Genomic DNA, 16,624 nt, shown 5'->3' with positions numbered 1-16,624 from the left:
AATGCTGGTGTCAACACCGACAGAGCTCTTGCGACCACCAGGCAACATCAGGGCACATTAGCCTCACACAGATCCTCCTTACTCACGCGAAAGCCATGTCCTCAGCCTCACCTTTGCAAAACTTCACCTTTAGTGAATTTACATGCAGATTAAAATGCACAGATTTTAAGTGTACACTTTGGTGAGTATCAGTAAATAAATGTCTAAATGTCATCCGCGATCATCAAGACAGAGAATATTTTGGGGCACCTGGGTGGCTCAGTTGGTTAAGCGACTGCCTTTGGCTCAGGTCATAATCCTGGAGTCCCAGGATCGAGTCCTGCATCGGGCTCCCTGCTCAGCAGGGAGTCTACCTCTCCCTCTGACCCTCCCCCCTCTCATGTGCTCTCTCTCTCTCATAATCTCTCTCTCTCAAATAAATAAATCTTAAAAAAAAAAAAAGGGATAGAGAATATTTCCATTATGCTAGAGAGTTCCCTGTGTTCCTCACAGGCCCAACTTTTTAACTTCCAAGTATCTGCCTGCAAACCAGGGAGCAAGGAAAACTTACATCAGAATTGGAATATGAGTGACCTGAAGAGGACCGGTTTCAGCCCATTAAAATCTTCTAGTCATAGTTACATCCTGGTGACAGGCTGTCCTGGGTTCCAGCAGACAGCTTTCCCGACAGCCCACTTGGAAACCAGCAGGTGTATTTAGAGTAGGAAACAATGGAAATGGCCTAGAGGCCCACTTACAGAAGAGTGGTTATAAAATATTATGATCAATCCCTTATAAAGGCATATTATGCAGCCACTGAAAAATATGCTTTTAAAGAGGTCTTAACTGACAGAAGAAATGCTCATGGTAAATAATGTTAAGAGACATAAGAGCAATATAAAAATATGTAGATAACATGTTAGTTACGAAAAGTACACACACACACACACACACAGAGCCAGGAAAGAAAGAAACTGAAATGTCAGCAATTATCTTCAGGTTGTGGGATTATGGATTAATATGTTTTAATCTTTACACTTTTCTGTATTTTTTGACTTCACTACAATAAAATTATTGCTATTATTATCGTATGAAGATCAATAAAATTAACCTAAATTTTAAAAAACTCAAGAGGTTTCCATATACTGAGAATTGCCTCTGAGGATGATACTTTTACGTCAGCGCAGGAGCAGGTGAAGCCCCCAGAGCCCAGGTCATAGTGGCACCATGGAGAGTTGCTGGAGCTGGAGTCCTCCCCACGGACAGCAGCAAGATTACACACCAGGGGCTCCATCTTACCTTCCTTGTCCACGCGGAAGCCAAACTCATCGTAGCAGAACTCTGGTTGTTCCGCTGACTCTTCCTTCTAGAACCAGGATTAGGAAAAGTCAGTTGGGTGGCCACCAGTCTGGGACCACAGATTCTGGAAGATGCCTCCCACATTGCTGCCTGCTGAAATTCCACTGGCCTTCAAGACTCAGATCAAAGGCCACCCCTTCCTTGAAGCTTCTGTGGTCATCGCTCAGCCAAAGGGGCCACCACCTTCTTGAACTGGCCCAGCATTTTCCTTGTTCTCCTCAGAGGTCGAAGATAATGAGATCAAGGAAAGAAACATATTTTATGCATTTCTGTGTCTTCATAATACTGAGCACACAGTGCCGAATACTTTTCCTCCAACCTCATGACTAATTCCCAGAGGATATGGAGCTAAGGTGCCATCTCTGATGGTGGCTTCTGAGCCCAAGTGAACACAGTGGGGTGGCTCCAGGAAGTCTAAAGCAGTGGGTTCCCTTTGGCGCCAAAGCCTAGGCACAAAGCTGTACCTGCGTGTACTTGGCCAAGATCTCCTGGGGCCACATGCTCGGAGTCAGGGCTGAGAAGGGGCCACTGGCAGAAGGTATGTGGTTTCCTAAAATCAAGGAGGACCAGGAATAGGAAATTAAGAAAATGCAGAGCGTTCAGGGGCAAAAATCAAGGTGGGACATCCCCACTCCCCCCCAAAAAGGGCCTCAGCAGAAAAGGGACTGCACCATTGAAAGTGGAATGGATGGGGGAGGGGAAGAGACCTAAAAATGAGCAACTTTCTGGAGGAAGGAAAAGAAAAAAAGCAGCATGTTACAAAACCAAACCAAATTCCATCTCTTTGCTTCTTCCCCCATCCAAGTGTGAGGATTTGCAGGCTGGAGGGAGGGATTCACAGAACCTGGAGATCTGAGCCATGAAAAGTTGTGGTAACCCTGGATTCCCGGCAGGAGGACCTCCTCCTTTCTCGCACTCTTTCCTCAAAGGCCTGTCCTGCTTCCACTCCATTGGATGGGAGGGTGAGACCCTCCCCTCTTTCAGACAGCCTCTCACCCAATTCCAGCCCAGGGCCTGCCTCCCACCTGACATTGTGTGGAGAGGCGGGGCAAGTCTTCTGCAAATCCACACTTAGAAGGCTTCCTAGCCTATTATTTTACAGCTGGAAGGCTCCTCAGGCTTCATCTGGTCCAGAAACATCTGCCCTGGTAGGAGAGCGGAGGGGAAAGTCATTATAATGCAGCCCCTCTCCTGGGAGTAGTGTGATTCTGCTGGCCAAGGGACAGTGAGAAGGAAAAGCCACACTTGAAAGAAATGCCTCCTATTCTGAACATTTCGTCTGGGAGAGGATACATGAAACACTCTGAAGAAGCTACAAAACTGATGTTAACAGCTCTGTAAGCCAAGGGGAGTGCCCACTCAGTTCCGTTATTAAAGGAAAGAATCGTACATACAGTCTTCCTGATGCCCTAGGCTCAGGCAAATGCTTCTTTAAAAGGAAAAAAACGGCCAAACCTCCGTGAATAGGTTTCCCTGAGCTAGAATCTTTGAGGAACCATTTAGCAGAATACAACTTAGCCTCTGAGTCAATACCTCGAATTCACCTCAACACTGACCTTTTCCCCTTCACCAAACCATCCGCTCTACCACATTCTCCACTAGCCTTATAGCTGGGAAACCAGGAGGTTGAAATCTAATCCAGATCTCTCCTGTTGCCACTGAAATTCCTGCCTCCCTCCCTTTTTTTTGTCCTCTCAAAAAATGAGGACTCAACAAAAAGACAAAATGGGGAAAAGATCTGCATATACATTTCTCCAAAGAGAGATAAATGGCCAATGAGCAGGTAAAAAGATTATTCATCAGGGAAATGCAAATTGAAGCCTCAGTGAGGTACCATTTCACGCCCACTAAGATGGCCATAATCAAAAAGACAGACTGTAAGTGTGGACGAGGACATGGAGAAAGTAGAACGCTTATATTGCTGGTGGTCTGTGAAATATAAAATGGAGAAGCTGCTGCTGAGAACAGTCTGGTAGTCTGTCAAAGAGGTAAACATGGGAGTTCCCATACGACCCAGTAATTCCACTCCTGTAGTTACTCACCCAAGAGGAATGAAAGCATGTCCATCCACCCAGAAACCTATATACAATATTCATAGCAGCATTATTCATTATATAGCCAAAAAGGAGAAACAAGCCAACTGATGAGTGGATATACAGAATGTCTGGACCATCCATGCAGTGGAACATTATTCAGCCATAAACAGGAGCGAAGTACTGATACATGTGGCTCTATCAATGGACCCTGAGAACATTATGCTCAGTGAAAGAGGCCACTCACAACAGGGGGAAGACTGTATGATTCCGTTTAAGTGAAATGTCCAAAAGAGGCAAATCCATGGGTAGAAAGTAGGCGAGTGGCTGCCAAAGGTTGGGGGAGATGGGACTGCAGAGTGACCACTAAAACAGGGTTTCTGTCTGGGGGAGATGAAAAATGTTCTAGAATGGGATGGTGGTGATAGTTGCACAACAGTATGAAATACTAAAACCAGTGAACTGCACACTTTAAATAAAAATGGTGAATTTTATAGCGTGTGAATTATGGCTATAATTTAGAAAGGAAAAAACCATCAACTGGGGTGTCCTCTAACTCTCTAACTCCTCATTTCTAACCTGTTCCTAGTAGATCTAGAAAGAATCTGTTATTACCTGAGCTTCAACAGAAATGCAGTTTCTGGAGCAGTTTCCTCAGCTTTTTCTGAATATTAAGCCTTTCATTTCCAACTACGGAATGAAAGGCTTAGACTCCGTGAAAGAAACAAGAGGTAGCAATAAGGCGATGTGGCTGAAATATTTTAGGACAAGCTGCCTTCCAGTTTTTGAAGTCATGTTCCTCCAGATCCGGACCTAAAGAAACGTCTTCTCCTGCCATTTTTCAGGGGTTGCTGCTGTTCCGGCCCACAGCAGCGCCTCACCTCCACGCCCTCTGCCACAGAATTCTGGGAGACTAGAGGGTCAGGTGACTGACAAGGAAGCAAAAAAGGAAAATCAAAGGCAGCTTTGGGAAAACATCACCCTATGGACCCTTAACTTGAGCATATGTTCATGGTGGGCATGTGAAAAAAAAATCCCCGTTCTCGTTAAAGACACATTTGCAAATCTGGGGGCAAAAGAGTCATCTTGTAGCTCATAAGGGCAGCTCAGCTGGTGACCAACCTCCACTCCTGCCTCAGACACAGCCCAACCATGCCATATTTGGCCTAAATGCCCATCAGGGAGGCCTTGCTGCCCAACTGGGAGAGCTGCTCCCTCCTGCTTCCAGACAAGAACCACTGAGAGCCAGATGGCAGGATCCGCTTCCCTAACAGGTCGGCCATCCTAGGCTTGTCCATTCTGAGTAAGGATAATAATGAAAACAGAATGTCTTCCTGGCACCTTGGTGGCTCAGTGGTTGTGTCTGACTCTTGATTTTGGCTCAGGTCATGATGTCAGGGTTGTGGGATTGAGCCCTGCATGGGGCTCTGTGCTCAGTGGGAAGTCTGCTTGAGGATTCTCTCACTCTGCCCCTTCCCCTACTTGCATGCATCCATGTGCTCTCCAATAAATAAATCTTAAAAAAACAAAAACAGAATGTCTTCCTTCAGTATAACAGATATGTAGGGCCAGGTTTGAATGAGAATTTCATGCTGGATGGAGCAATACGTATGTTTCCATTAAAGGGAATGAACTAGAAGTTTTAAAATCACATCATCATTCAGTCCTTATAACACATTTTGAAGTAGATACTTCTATTCATTATACAGAAGAAAATAAGCCTAGAAAAGACGCATGTATAGTTTTCCAAATAGACTCCAACAACGTACCCTCCTACAAAACCATGCTACCTCCCCATCCTGCCTGGTGAACTGATGTCACACGGCCACCAGCTAGATCATCACCAGCGTCCTCATCATTGATGCCACAGAGGTAGTGATTTGGTTGTTTCTTCCGGGGGGACAAAGTGTGAAGGAAGCAGGCGTTGCTGACAGTGGAGGAAATGAGCTGTCTCTGGCAGTGGAGAACTGAGGGGGCCAAGAAGCTTAGCTTCTTAGCTAACCATTTTAGCTTGCCTCCCACTCATTGCTTCACTCAACGAACATTTACAGAGTGCCACCACAATCCAGGCATGGTTCTAAGGGCTGAGATGCAATAGTGAAAAATCAGAAGTCCCAGGTGTTACATTAGAGAATCAGACAATAAGCATAAAAATAGCTGAGTCAGATCACGGTAACTATAGTACTATAAGAAAAATAAAGAAGGTAAAAAGTACAGAGAGTACAGAAGAGAGGGGTTATGTATAATAAAGTGGTCAGGAAAAGCCCTCTGAAGAGAAGGCGGCATCTGAGCAAAGACCAAAACAGAAGGAAGTGAGCAATCAAGTCATGTGGCTATCTGAGGGAAAAGGGATCCAGGCAGAAGGAATAGCAAGTGCAAAGCCTTTAAGGCAGGAACATACTTGGAAGGCTGGAACAGCAGCAAGGTGGCCAGTGGATTGGGAACCGGGACAGCGAGAGCAAACTCAGGTGGGAGACACAGCAGGAGTCACGGAGGGCCTGGCCGTTGTGTGCAGACTTTGGATCTTATTCTCAGTGAGGTGGGCATCACAGCAGGGTTCTGAGCAGAGGTGAACCTGAATCTGACTTAGGTTTTAAAAGCTCTCGTGCCGTGCAGAAAAGGCTGCAAGCAGGAGGCTTGCCAGGGACGCCGGTGGGAATGACGCTGGCTTTGCTACAGTGGGACCAGCAAGAAATGGTCAGATTCTGGATATATTTTAAAGAGTCTCTGCAATAATATATCTTTGCCACCATCTCCCACCGACTGCTCTGAGTCTCCACGTTCCCAGGAGGAGCCAGATATGATATTGCTAAGCTGGGCAGGCAGGTTTTTCCTGCCTCTGGTCGCTATGGAAACCTTCCTGAAAGCAGCCATCTGGAAGCCAGTAAAAGCAGCTAAGGAGTTGGCCACGTCACCAGCTGCCCTGCTGTTGTCACAGGGGTACTGGGAGGCAAACTTTTGAAAACCAGGATCAACACAAGCAACTCTGAGTGCTACAGAAGGAATTTTTTAAATGAAATTTACATGCTTAAAGGTATCTTTTTACTCTGTCTCCAGTATATTTCTCCCTTGTCTGCCAATCTTACGATTTCTTTTAAGACAAATTTTGTTCACAAAGCAGACTGTCAGATGTCGCTGTAAATCTGTATGTGTTGGGAAGGGGGGTGCTCGCTCTTGATATAGATCAAGGAGATTTTTTTTTTTTAAAGATTTTATTTATTTATTTGAGACAGAGAGAATGAGAGAGATAGAGAGCACATGAGAGGGGGGAGGGTCAGAGGGAGAAGCAGGCTCCCTGCCAAGCAGGGAGCCCAATGCGGGACTTGATCCGGGACTCCAGGATCATGACCTGAGCCGAAGGCAGTCGCTTAACCAACTGAGCCACCCAGGCGCCCGATCAAGGAGATTTTATCCTTCATCCACTCTTGACCTACTATTCTAATTTTCTTGACAATACTGCAGGTTTGTCACAAGTATTCCAAAAGGGTTGAATCCTAAAGACTGTTTTTCTCTGTGAGAAAATGACAGGACACAGAAAACTATTGATAACAACTAACTGGGAGCAAGAAGTACAAAGCCAGGGAAGTCCCAAGAAAGGCTGGAGTAAGATGATAATGGAGCTACTATAAATACTTTAAAAATTAAAATCTTGGGGCATGTGGTTGGCTCCGTCGGTTAAGTGTCCAACTCTTGATCTCAGCTCAGGTCTTGATCTCAGGGTTCTGAGTTCAAGCCCAACTGGCTGGGCATGGAGGCTACTTAAAAAAAAAAAAAATTACAATCTTAAAGACCTAAATATGAAATCTGAAACCATAAAACTCCTAGAAGAAAACACAGGCAGTAATTTCTTTGAAACTGGCCTTAGCAACATTTTTGTAGATAGGTCCTCTGAGGCAAGAGAAACAAAAGCAAAAATAGAGCTATTGGGACTATACAAAATAAAAAGCCTCTGCACGAGGTAAGAAACCATCAAAACAAAAAGACCACCTACTGAATGGGAGCAGACATCTGCAAATGATATATCCGATAGAGGGTTAGTATCCAAAATATATAAAGAACTTACACAACTCAACACCAAAAAACCCCAAATAATTTGATTAAGAAATGGGCAGAGGACCTGAAGAGTTTTTCAAAGATGACATACAAATGGCCAACAAACAAAAAGATGGCTCCACATCACTCATCATCAGGAAAATGCAAATCAAAACCACAGTGAGGTATCACCTTACATCTGTCCGAATGGGCAGAATCAAAAGACAAGAAAAACAAGTGTTGGCGAGGATTTGGAGAAAAATCCTTGTGCAGTGTTGGTGTGAACGCAAACTGGTATAGCCACCACAGAAAACAGTATGGAAGTTCCTCAAAAAGTTAAAAATAGAAATACTGTATGATCCACTAATCACACTACTGGGTATTTATCCATAAAAAACAAAAAATCTCATTTGAAAAGATATATGCACCCCGATATTTACTGCATTATTTACAATAGCCAAGATAGGGAAGCAACCCAGCTATCCACCGATAGATGAATGGATAAAGACAACATGCTGTTCACCCACAGACACATGTAGCTGCATGTGCACGCACACACACAAACACAAATGGAATACTACTCAGCCATAAAAAGGATGAGATCTTGCCATTTGTGACAGCGTGGATGAACCTAGAGGGTCTTATGCTAAGTGAAACTAGAGAAAGACAAATACAACATGATTTCACTTTTATGTGGACTCCAAAAAATAAAACAAAAAAACGGAAAGCAAAAACAGACCCATAAATACGGAGAACAAATTAATGGTTGCCAGAGGTGAGGAGGGTGAGGGGTGGGCAAAATGGGGGAAGAGCACTGGGAGATACCAGCTTCCAGCTATGGAATGAATAAGTCATGGGAATAAAAAGTACAGCATGAGGAATATAATTAATGGTATTGCAATAGCTTTGTGTGAGGACAGATGGAAGCTACACTTGTGGTGACAGACTTGTCAAATCACTATGTTATACACTTGAAACCAAAAGAACATCATGTGGAACTATACTTCAATTAAAAAAAGCTTCACAACCACTCTTCCCTCTGATGACCCCTTTCTCCCAAGCTCCAGACTAGTATTTCCAGTTATTTCCTATGGTCAACATTATCTTTCTGAAATGCAAACCTGATCCCTGATCTCCTGCTTATTAACTCATGCCCAGAATAAGGGCCATATTCTCTAACAATACAAGGTCCTATATGACCTGGTTCTACCCCTCTCTCATCATCCCCACCTCTACCTTACTCTACAGTGATGCTGGCCTATCCTATCAGCTGCCCAAATGTCTCCATTCTTTAGTCTCTAATGGTCTTCTCCTTACCTGTCAGGTAGACTCTTATTCATGCTGACTCAAATGAAACACCACCTTGTCATAGAAAGAAGCCTTCTACAGTAGCCTGCCTCCAATATGGCCCCAAATGTTTCTACCTCCTGGTATTCACACCCCTGTGTAGGCCCTCTCCACACTGAGCCACAGCTAACCTCTGTGACCAATTATGGCAGCAGTGACCGTGTGTAACTTTCAAGGACAGGCCATAAATAGCATTGCAGCTTCCACCTTCGTCTCCTGAATCACTTGCTCTGGGGGAAAGTCAGCTGCCATGCTGTAAGGACACTCAAGGAGCCCCATGGAGAGACACCAACTTTGCAAGCCACTTCAGTGAACCACCTCGGAAGTAGATCCCCTAGTCCCTAGCCTTCAGATGACTGCAGGCCCAGCCAACATCCTAACAGCAATGTCATGAGAGACTCTCTTCTCTCATGAGCCAGAATCTCCCTGAGATGCTCCTGAATTTCTGACCCATAGAAACTAATAAGAGATAATAAATTATTATTTCTGCATTAAGCCACTAAGTTCTAGGGTGATTTGTTATGCATCAAAGATAACTAATACACCTTCGTGACTCTTCTCTGCCTTCAGTTGAGGTTCTCTCCCTATGCTCCTATAAAGCCTTGTGAATAAGTCCATCACAGCACTTACCTCATAGCATTTTTATTCCTTTTTCTTTTTTGGCCAACTGACTCCACAAGACTAGACTGCATCTTGTTTCCCTCTGCATCCCTGGCACTCAGAAGTCTCTCAATAAGCATTTATTAGATAAATTAGACAAATGAATGAACATCAGCAAATGAAAAAAAGTAAATGTCACATTTCACACCACGGTAATAATTATTTATCCCATATTCTCCCTTTTTCTGGGTGTCTGGAAAACAGCAACCTCCCTACCACACCGACCCCACAGTTTTTGAGACTGCTTCCTTTACTCACTCTTTCTGACTACACAATTCTGGGAAGCTGTTTACATTTACATGACTTCTCTCTGAGCCTTGTCGATTGGTTCCGGGTGAACACAGACCTGAACTGGACCAATCATTAACACTCAATAGCCACTGCCAAACATGGTGAGACCAGGCATGAGCACTTTTCCCAAAATGGCCTCATGGAGTCCCTTCTTAGAGGTATTGAATTTGAGACCCAGAGACCCACGGAGGTCAGCCCTTTTGATGATGGAAGCATTCATATATATACAAACACATATGAACATATATATATATATATATGTATAATTATATATATTTACATATATATGTATATAAACTATAAACATACATAAAACTGTTTTTTAAAATAGAATACTTGGGATGCGTGACTGGCGTAGTTGTTAGAGCATGTGGCTCTTGATCTTGGGGTCGTGAGTTCAAGCCCCATATTGGGCATGCAGCCTATTTAAAAATAAATAAAATAAAATACTCAGTGCTGGTAAGAACTAGTTTTGTGATAGAAAATTAGTTCACTCATGAATTGCTTATTCTCCCGGAAACTTAAGGAAAAAATGCCATAGAAGCAAAAAGGTATGTGCATGAAAATGTTTACTTCAGCATGAAGTAAATATGAAAATACATGAGGGGTGCCTGGGTGGCTCAGTCGTTAAGCGTCTGCCTTCTGCTCAGGTGATGATCCTGAGGTCCTGGGATCGAGCCCCACGTCGGGCTCCCTGCTCCGCGGGAAGCCTGCTTCTCCCTCTCCCACTCCCCCTGCTTGTGTTCCCTCTCTCTCTGTCTCTCTGTCAAAATAAATAAAATCTTAAAAAAAAAAAAAGAAAATACATAAAAACTGCAAAAACATGAAAATAATTTAAATGTCAAACATAGGGGAATTAATCGAATTTTGGGATAGTGACACAATAAAATGTGAGTCAATCATTTCATATTCCAACTAAGGACTCCCACGCCTGGCCAAGATGGAGTTACAAGGGCTGGGTTTACTTTCCCAACTTGAACAACTACAACAGAAAAATACATAAAACAATGGTTTTCAAACACTAGAAGACAGGCAGCACAGGACAGTGAACCTTGAGAGAGAGAAAATGAATGAGGTGAACCCTATGATCACCCCAGTTCCCACCTGGAGAGAGTCTGCAGGCTGGCCCAGGAGACAGAGTGGAGAGCTAGAGACGGCCAGAGTAGAACAGAAATAGAGAAGGGAAGCTTGCACAGAGAACTTCAGAAATTTGCAGAGGGTAACCCCAATCTTTATCTGAATACTGGTCAGAGCATGTGTGTGAGGAATATACCCAAGGTTGGGGAAAGAAAAACCTGAAAGGAACATGAGGAATACCTGAAGCTCCCCCCACTGTGTCATCGTAATACATTCCCCCTTTTATATATCATGGAATGCAATTTGCTAAAATTGGGTTAAGAATTTCTGCATCTGGGGCACCTGGGTGGCTCAGTCATTAAGCGTCTGCCTTCGGCTCAGGTCATGATCCCAGGGTCCTGGGATCGAGCCCCGCATCGGGCTCCCTGCTCAGCGGGGAGCCTGCTTCTCCCTCTCCCACTCCCCCTGCTTGTGTTCCCTCTCTCGCTGTGTCTCTGTCAAATAAATATAATCTTAAAAAAAAAATTTCTACATCTATGTATGAAGGACATATGTCCAAGTTTTATTTCCTAGTAATGCCTTTTTTTGGTTTTGGTATCAGGACAATGTTTGCTTTACAGAATGGTATTACTTCTTTCTTAAATGTTAAATAAAAATCACCAATGAAGCCTTCTGTGCCTGGAGTTTTCTTTGTGGAAAGGTTTCCAAGTATAATTTATTTAACAGAGTTAAGGCGATTCTGATGGTCTTTTTCTTCTTGAGTGAGCTTTGGTAGTTTGTGCACTTTCAAGGAATTTGTCCATTATCTAAGTTGTTGAATTTATTGCTGAATTTAATGCAAAGTATGCAAAGAACAAAAAAAATCATAGGTAACAACGATAACTACAGAAATCAGTTAAATGGAAACAAATATAGAGGAAAAACGAATGAAACCAAAATCTGCTCCTTTGAGAAGATCAATAAAATCAATAAACCTCTGACAGAGGGAACCAGAAAAAAAGTGAGAAGACACAGATTATCAAAATCAGGAATGAAAGAGGATATATTCACTACAGATCCTAGAGGCAGTAAAAGGATAATAAAAGAATATTATGAACATTTTATGCCAGTAAGTTCCGCAATGCATAAAAAGAACAATACCATCATGACCAAGTGGCATTTATCTTGAGAATGCAAGACTTGTTCAATATTTAAAAATCAATCAATGCAATTAAGCACATCAATAGACTAAAGAAGAAAAAGTATATGACTATCTCAACAGATACAGAAAAAGTATTTGATAAAAGGCAACATTCATTCATGATAAAAACTCTCAACAAACTAGAAAAAGAAGGAAACTTCCTTCACTTAATAAAGGATATCTACAAAAATCTTTTTTTTTTTTAAGATTTTATTTATTTATTTGAGAGAGAGAGAATGAGAGACAGAGAGCATGAGAAGGAGGAAGGTCAGAGGGAGAAGCAGACTCCCTGCTGAGCAGGGAACCCGATGCGGGACTCGATCCCCGGACTCCAGGATCATGACCTGAGCCGAAGGCAGTCGCTTAACCAACTGAGCCACCCAGGCGCCCCTATCTACAAAAATCTTAACAGTTAACATCTTAATGGTGAAAGGAGTGCCTTTCAAGGGTGGCTTAGTTGGTTAAGAGTCCAACTCTTGATATCTGCTCAGGTCATGATCTCAGAGTTGTGGGATAGAGCCCCGTGTCAGGCTCAGCAGTCGGCATGGAGTCTGCTTGAGATCTTCTCTCTCCCTCTGCCTCTGCCCCTCCCCCTACTTGCACATGCATGCGTGCTCTCTCTCTCAATAAATAAAATCTTTTAAAAAAAAATCTTAAGGATGAAAGACTGAATGCTTTGCCCCTAAGACTGGGAACAAGGAAAGGATGCAATATATTTTCAATCAAAATCCCAGAAGGATTTCTGGAGAAACTGACAAGCTGATTCCAAAATTTAAATGAATGAGCAAAAGAATTAGACTACTCAAAATAATTTTGAAAAAGCAGAAAGCTGGAGAACTCACACTACCTGATTTCAATATTTACTATAAAGCTATAGCACAGTGTGGCACTGGCAAAATGACAGACATACAGAACAATGGAAGAGAATAAGCAATTCAGAAATAGACCCATACATATTGCCAATTAATGTTATGGGTTGAATTGTGTTCCTAAAAGAAGGTATGTTGATGTCCTAACCCCCAATACCTCAGAGTGTGACCTATTTAGAAATTGGGTCTTTGTAATTTAACCAACTTAAGATGACATCATTAAGGTGAGCCCTAGTTCAAGGACTACTGTCCTTGTAAAAAAGGGGAAATCTGGACATAGACACACACAGAGGGAAGACAATGAGAAGAGATACAGGGAGAACACCATGTGAAGCAGAGACAGGAACTACGCTGTAACAAGCCAAGGAAGCTGGAAGAGGCAAAGAAAGATCCTTCCTCTACAGGTTTCAGAGTGAGCAAGGCCCTGATGACACCCTGATTTCAGACTTCTGGCCTCTAAAACTGTGAGATAATATTATTGTCATTCTGAATCACCCGGATTGTGATACTCTTATTATGGCAGCCCTAGAAATGATTACAATTAATTTTCAGCAAAAATATAAAGATAATACAATGGAGGAAGGACAGTCTTTTCAACAAATGGTCCTAGAAAAATTGGATAGCCATTTGCAAAAAAAAATTACCCTAATCCATACCTCACATCACATACAAAAAAATTAACTCAAAATGGATCACAGGCCTAAATGTAAAACCTAACACTAAAACTTCTACTTTTTAAAAAAAGATTTATTTATTTATTTATTTATTTTAGAGACAGAGAGACAGAGAGAGAGCACAGGGTGGAGGGGCAGACAGGGTCTCAAGCCGACTCTGCACTGAGCATAGAGCCCAATGCGGGGCTTGATCTCACCACCATGAGATCATGACCTGAGCTGAAACCAAGAGTCGCTCAACCAACTGTGCCACCCAGTTACCCCTATTTGTTTTTTAAGTAAGCTCTAAGCCCAATGTAGGGCTCAAACTCATGACCCTGAGATGAGGAGTTGCATACTCTATCGACTGAGCCAGCCGGATGCCCTGAACACTAAAACTTATAGAAGAAAACATAGGAAAAAATGTTTGTGACCTTTGTTAGGCAAAGATTACTTAGATTTTAAACTAAAAGCATGATAATATAAATGAAGAAAAAGATAAATTGGACTTTATCAAATCAAAGCCACGGATGGTAAATATTTTCAAATCACATATTTGAAAGGGACTTGTATCCAGAATATTAGGAATTCTCAAAACTAAGTAAGCAAAAACATGGGCGCCTGGGTGGCTCAGCTGGTTAAGCGACTGCCTTCGGCTCAGGTCATGATCCTGGAGTCCCTGGATCGAGTCCCGCATCGGGCTTCCTGCTCGGCGGGGAGTCTGCTTCTCCCTCTGACCCTCCCCTCTCTCATGTGCTCTCTCTCATTCTCTCTCTCTCAAATAAATAAATTAAAATAAAAAATCTTTAAAAAAAAAAACTAAGTAAGCAAAAACAAACAAAAAAAAACAATTTAAAAAGGGAGGGGCAAAGATTCAAACAAACATTTTCAGGGGTGCTTGGCTGGCTCTGTAGGAACAGCATGAGACTCTTGATCTCCAGGTTGTGAGTGTGAGCCCCACAATGGGTGTAGAGATCATTTAAATGAATAGATAAAAAGAAACATTTTCAAATTAGATATACAGATGACAAGTGTGCAGAAAAATACTCAACATCATTAGTCACTAGGGAAATGCAAATTAAAACCACAATGAGATATTACCACACACATATTAAATTGTTAAAATAAAAAACCATGGGTGCCTGGGTGGCTCAGTTGGTTAAGCGACTGCCTTCGGCTTAGGTCATGATCCTGGAGTCCCTGGATCGGGTCCCACATCGGGCTCCCTGCTCGGCGGGGAGCCTGCTTCTCCCTCTAACCCTCCCCCCTCTCATGTACTCTCTCTCTCTCTCTCATTCTCGCTCTCTCAAATAAATAAATAAATCTTAAAAAAAAAAAAACAAAAAAACACTACCACGAACAAAACCTAACAATATCAAGTGCTGATGAGGATGCAGAGCAACTAGAACTCTCACATTGCTGGTGGGAATGCAAAATGGTACAGCAATTTTGGAAGAGTTTGGAAGTTTCTTATAAAGCTAAACATAACTTATATAATCCCTAAATCCTACTCCTAGGTATATTTCTTTAAGTGAAATGAAAACTTTAGCTTACCCCAAAAATCTGTGTATAAATGTTTACAGCAGCTTTATCCACAATTGCCAAAATCCGAAAACAACCCAAATGTCCTTTAACTGATAAAGAACTGTGATACATCCATATAATGGATTACTAATCAGTGAAAAAAACAAAAAAAAACCAAACCCAAAGAAACAAATACTGACACACTCAACAACACAGATGATTTTCAAATGTATTATGCTAAAGAAAAGAAGTCAGATTGAAAAAGATACATACTGCAGGATTCCATCTTTAGGACACCCCGGAAAAAGCAAACTATAAGTACAGAAAACAGACCAGTAGTTTCTACAGGATGGGGGTAGGAGGAAGAGTTAACTACTTAGCTATACAAGGTAATTTTGGGAGCTGAGAGAACTGTTCTATATGTTGATTGTTGGTAATATGTATTTGTCAGAGCTTGCAGAACTGTACACTAAAAGGAGTGAATTTTATCATATGTAAATTATACCTTAATAACATAAAAGAAGAGAAGAAACATTATGCTTAATCAAAGAAACCAGACACGAGTATAAAAATTCCAATTGTGGGGACTAAAGAAATATGTATACTATTTATTATCTAACATTAAGTGAAAACATTATAATGCCGCATGCACACCCAGAAATGTGTAAATCCTTCAGTCACTCACTCCCCAAATATTTCTCCAACACATATTATGTGCTAAGGCAGCAATGATTTACAATCTAGAGGGGGAAATCAAACAGAAAACAAACAGATGGACAAATGAGAATTCCCAAGTGTGGGAGGTTCTCTGAATAATACAAAAGGCTGATGTGATATAGAATCCAGCGAAGGAATCTCTGAAGTACTATTTGGGTTGATACCTGAAGGGCAGGAAACCACCCTTGCAAAGATCTGGCAGTGGAGAGTCATGGACAGAAAGAATGACAAATCCAAACGCTCTGCTCTGATGTGGGTAAGACCTTGGAGGAACAGAAAGGAGCAGCACTTGATATGTGAGAGTTCTAGTTGCTCTGCATCCTCATCAGCACTTGATATACACTGCTTCAGTGTAACTGAAACACAATGAACAAGAGGGGCAATGGTAAGAGGAAATGGGAGAGGTAGAAGCACCCAGATCACTAAGGGACTGTAGGTCGCAGTAAAGGATTTAGATTTTAAGGACAATGGGAATCCGCAAGGGCCCCAGATGTGCTGTTGTGTGGCCAATGGCCTGTAGAGAGACAAGCATTGGTGCAGGGAGACAAGTGAGAAAGGGCAAGATCCAGGAAACAGATGATGGTAGTGATGAGAGTGGAGACAGATGAAGAGAAGTGAATGGATTCAGGACAGAAACACGGGAAGAACCAACAAGCCTCGCTACCGGGCGGGATGTGACGAACAAAGAAAGGGAGCAAGCAAAAGTGAGGCCTAGGTTTCTGGTCTGAATCCTGGGATTATGAGGATGCCATTTACTTATACCGAGGAGAGTGGAAAAGAAACAGGTTTGAGAGAAGAAGGGATTACAAGTTGAGGGATAATGTAAATGTTTCTTAGATATCCAAATGGAGACAGTAAGTAGGCAACTGGATATAAAAGTATACATCTCCAGGGAACTATCAG

The 16,624-nt window shown here is 42.4% G+C and overlaps 1 protein-coding gene across 2 annotated transcripts in view; it reads right to left on the bottom strand.

Annotated features, from left to right (window-relative positions):
- SGSM3 (small G protein signaling modulator 3) overlaps nt 1-16,624 on the bottom strand; it is a 50,615-nt gene that overhangs the window by 7,450 nt on the left and 26,541 nt on the right. For both annotated transcript variants that reach the window (XM_081819106.1, XM_006729906.3), the window contains exons 2-4: nt 2,364-2,483; nt 1,803-1,888; nt 1,279-1,345 (exon numbers count right to left, since the gene is read on the bottom strand). In XM_081819106.1, coding sequence (XP_081675232.1) covers nt 1,279-1,345; nt 1,803-1,888; nt 2,364-2,370 — 160 coding nt within the window. In that variant the 5' untranslated portion in view covers nt 2,371-2,483. The remainder of the gene's footprint in view (nt 1-1,278; nt 1,346-1,802; nt 1,889-2,363; nt 2,484-16,624) is intronic.

The sequence above is a fragment of the Leptonychotes weddellii genome, chromosome 5 (genome assembly GCF_054177405.1).
Source record: "Leptonychotes weddellii isolate Sample4059 chromosome 5, ASM5417740v2, whole genome shotgun sequence".
In the NCBI taxonomy this organism is placed as follows: domain Eukaryota; kingdom Metazoa; phylum Chordata; class Mammalia; order Carnivora; family Phocidae; genus Leptonychotes; species Leptonychotes weddellii.
This window is presented reverse-complemented; position numbering and strand designations above follow the sequence as displayed.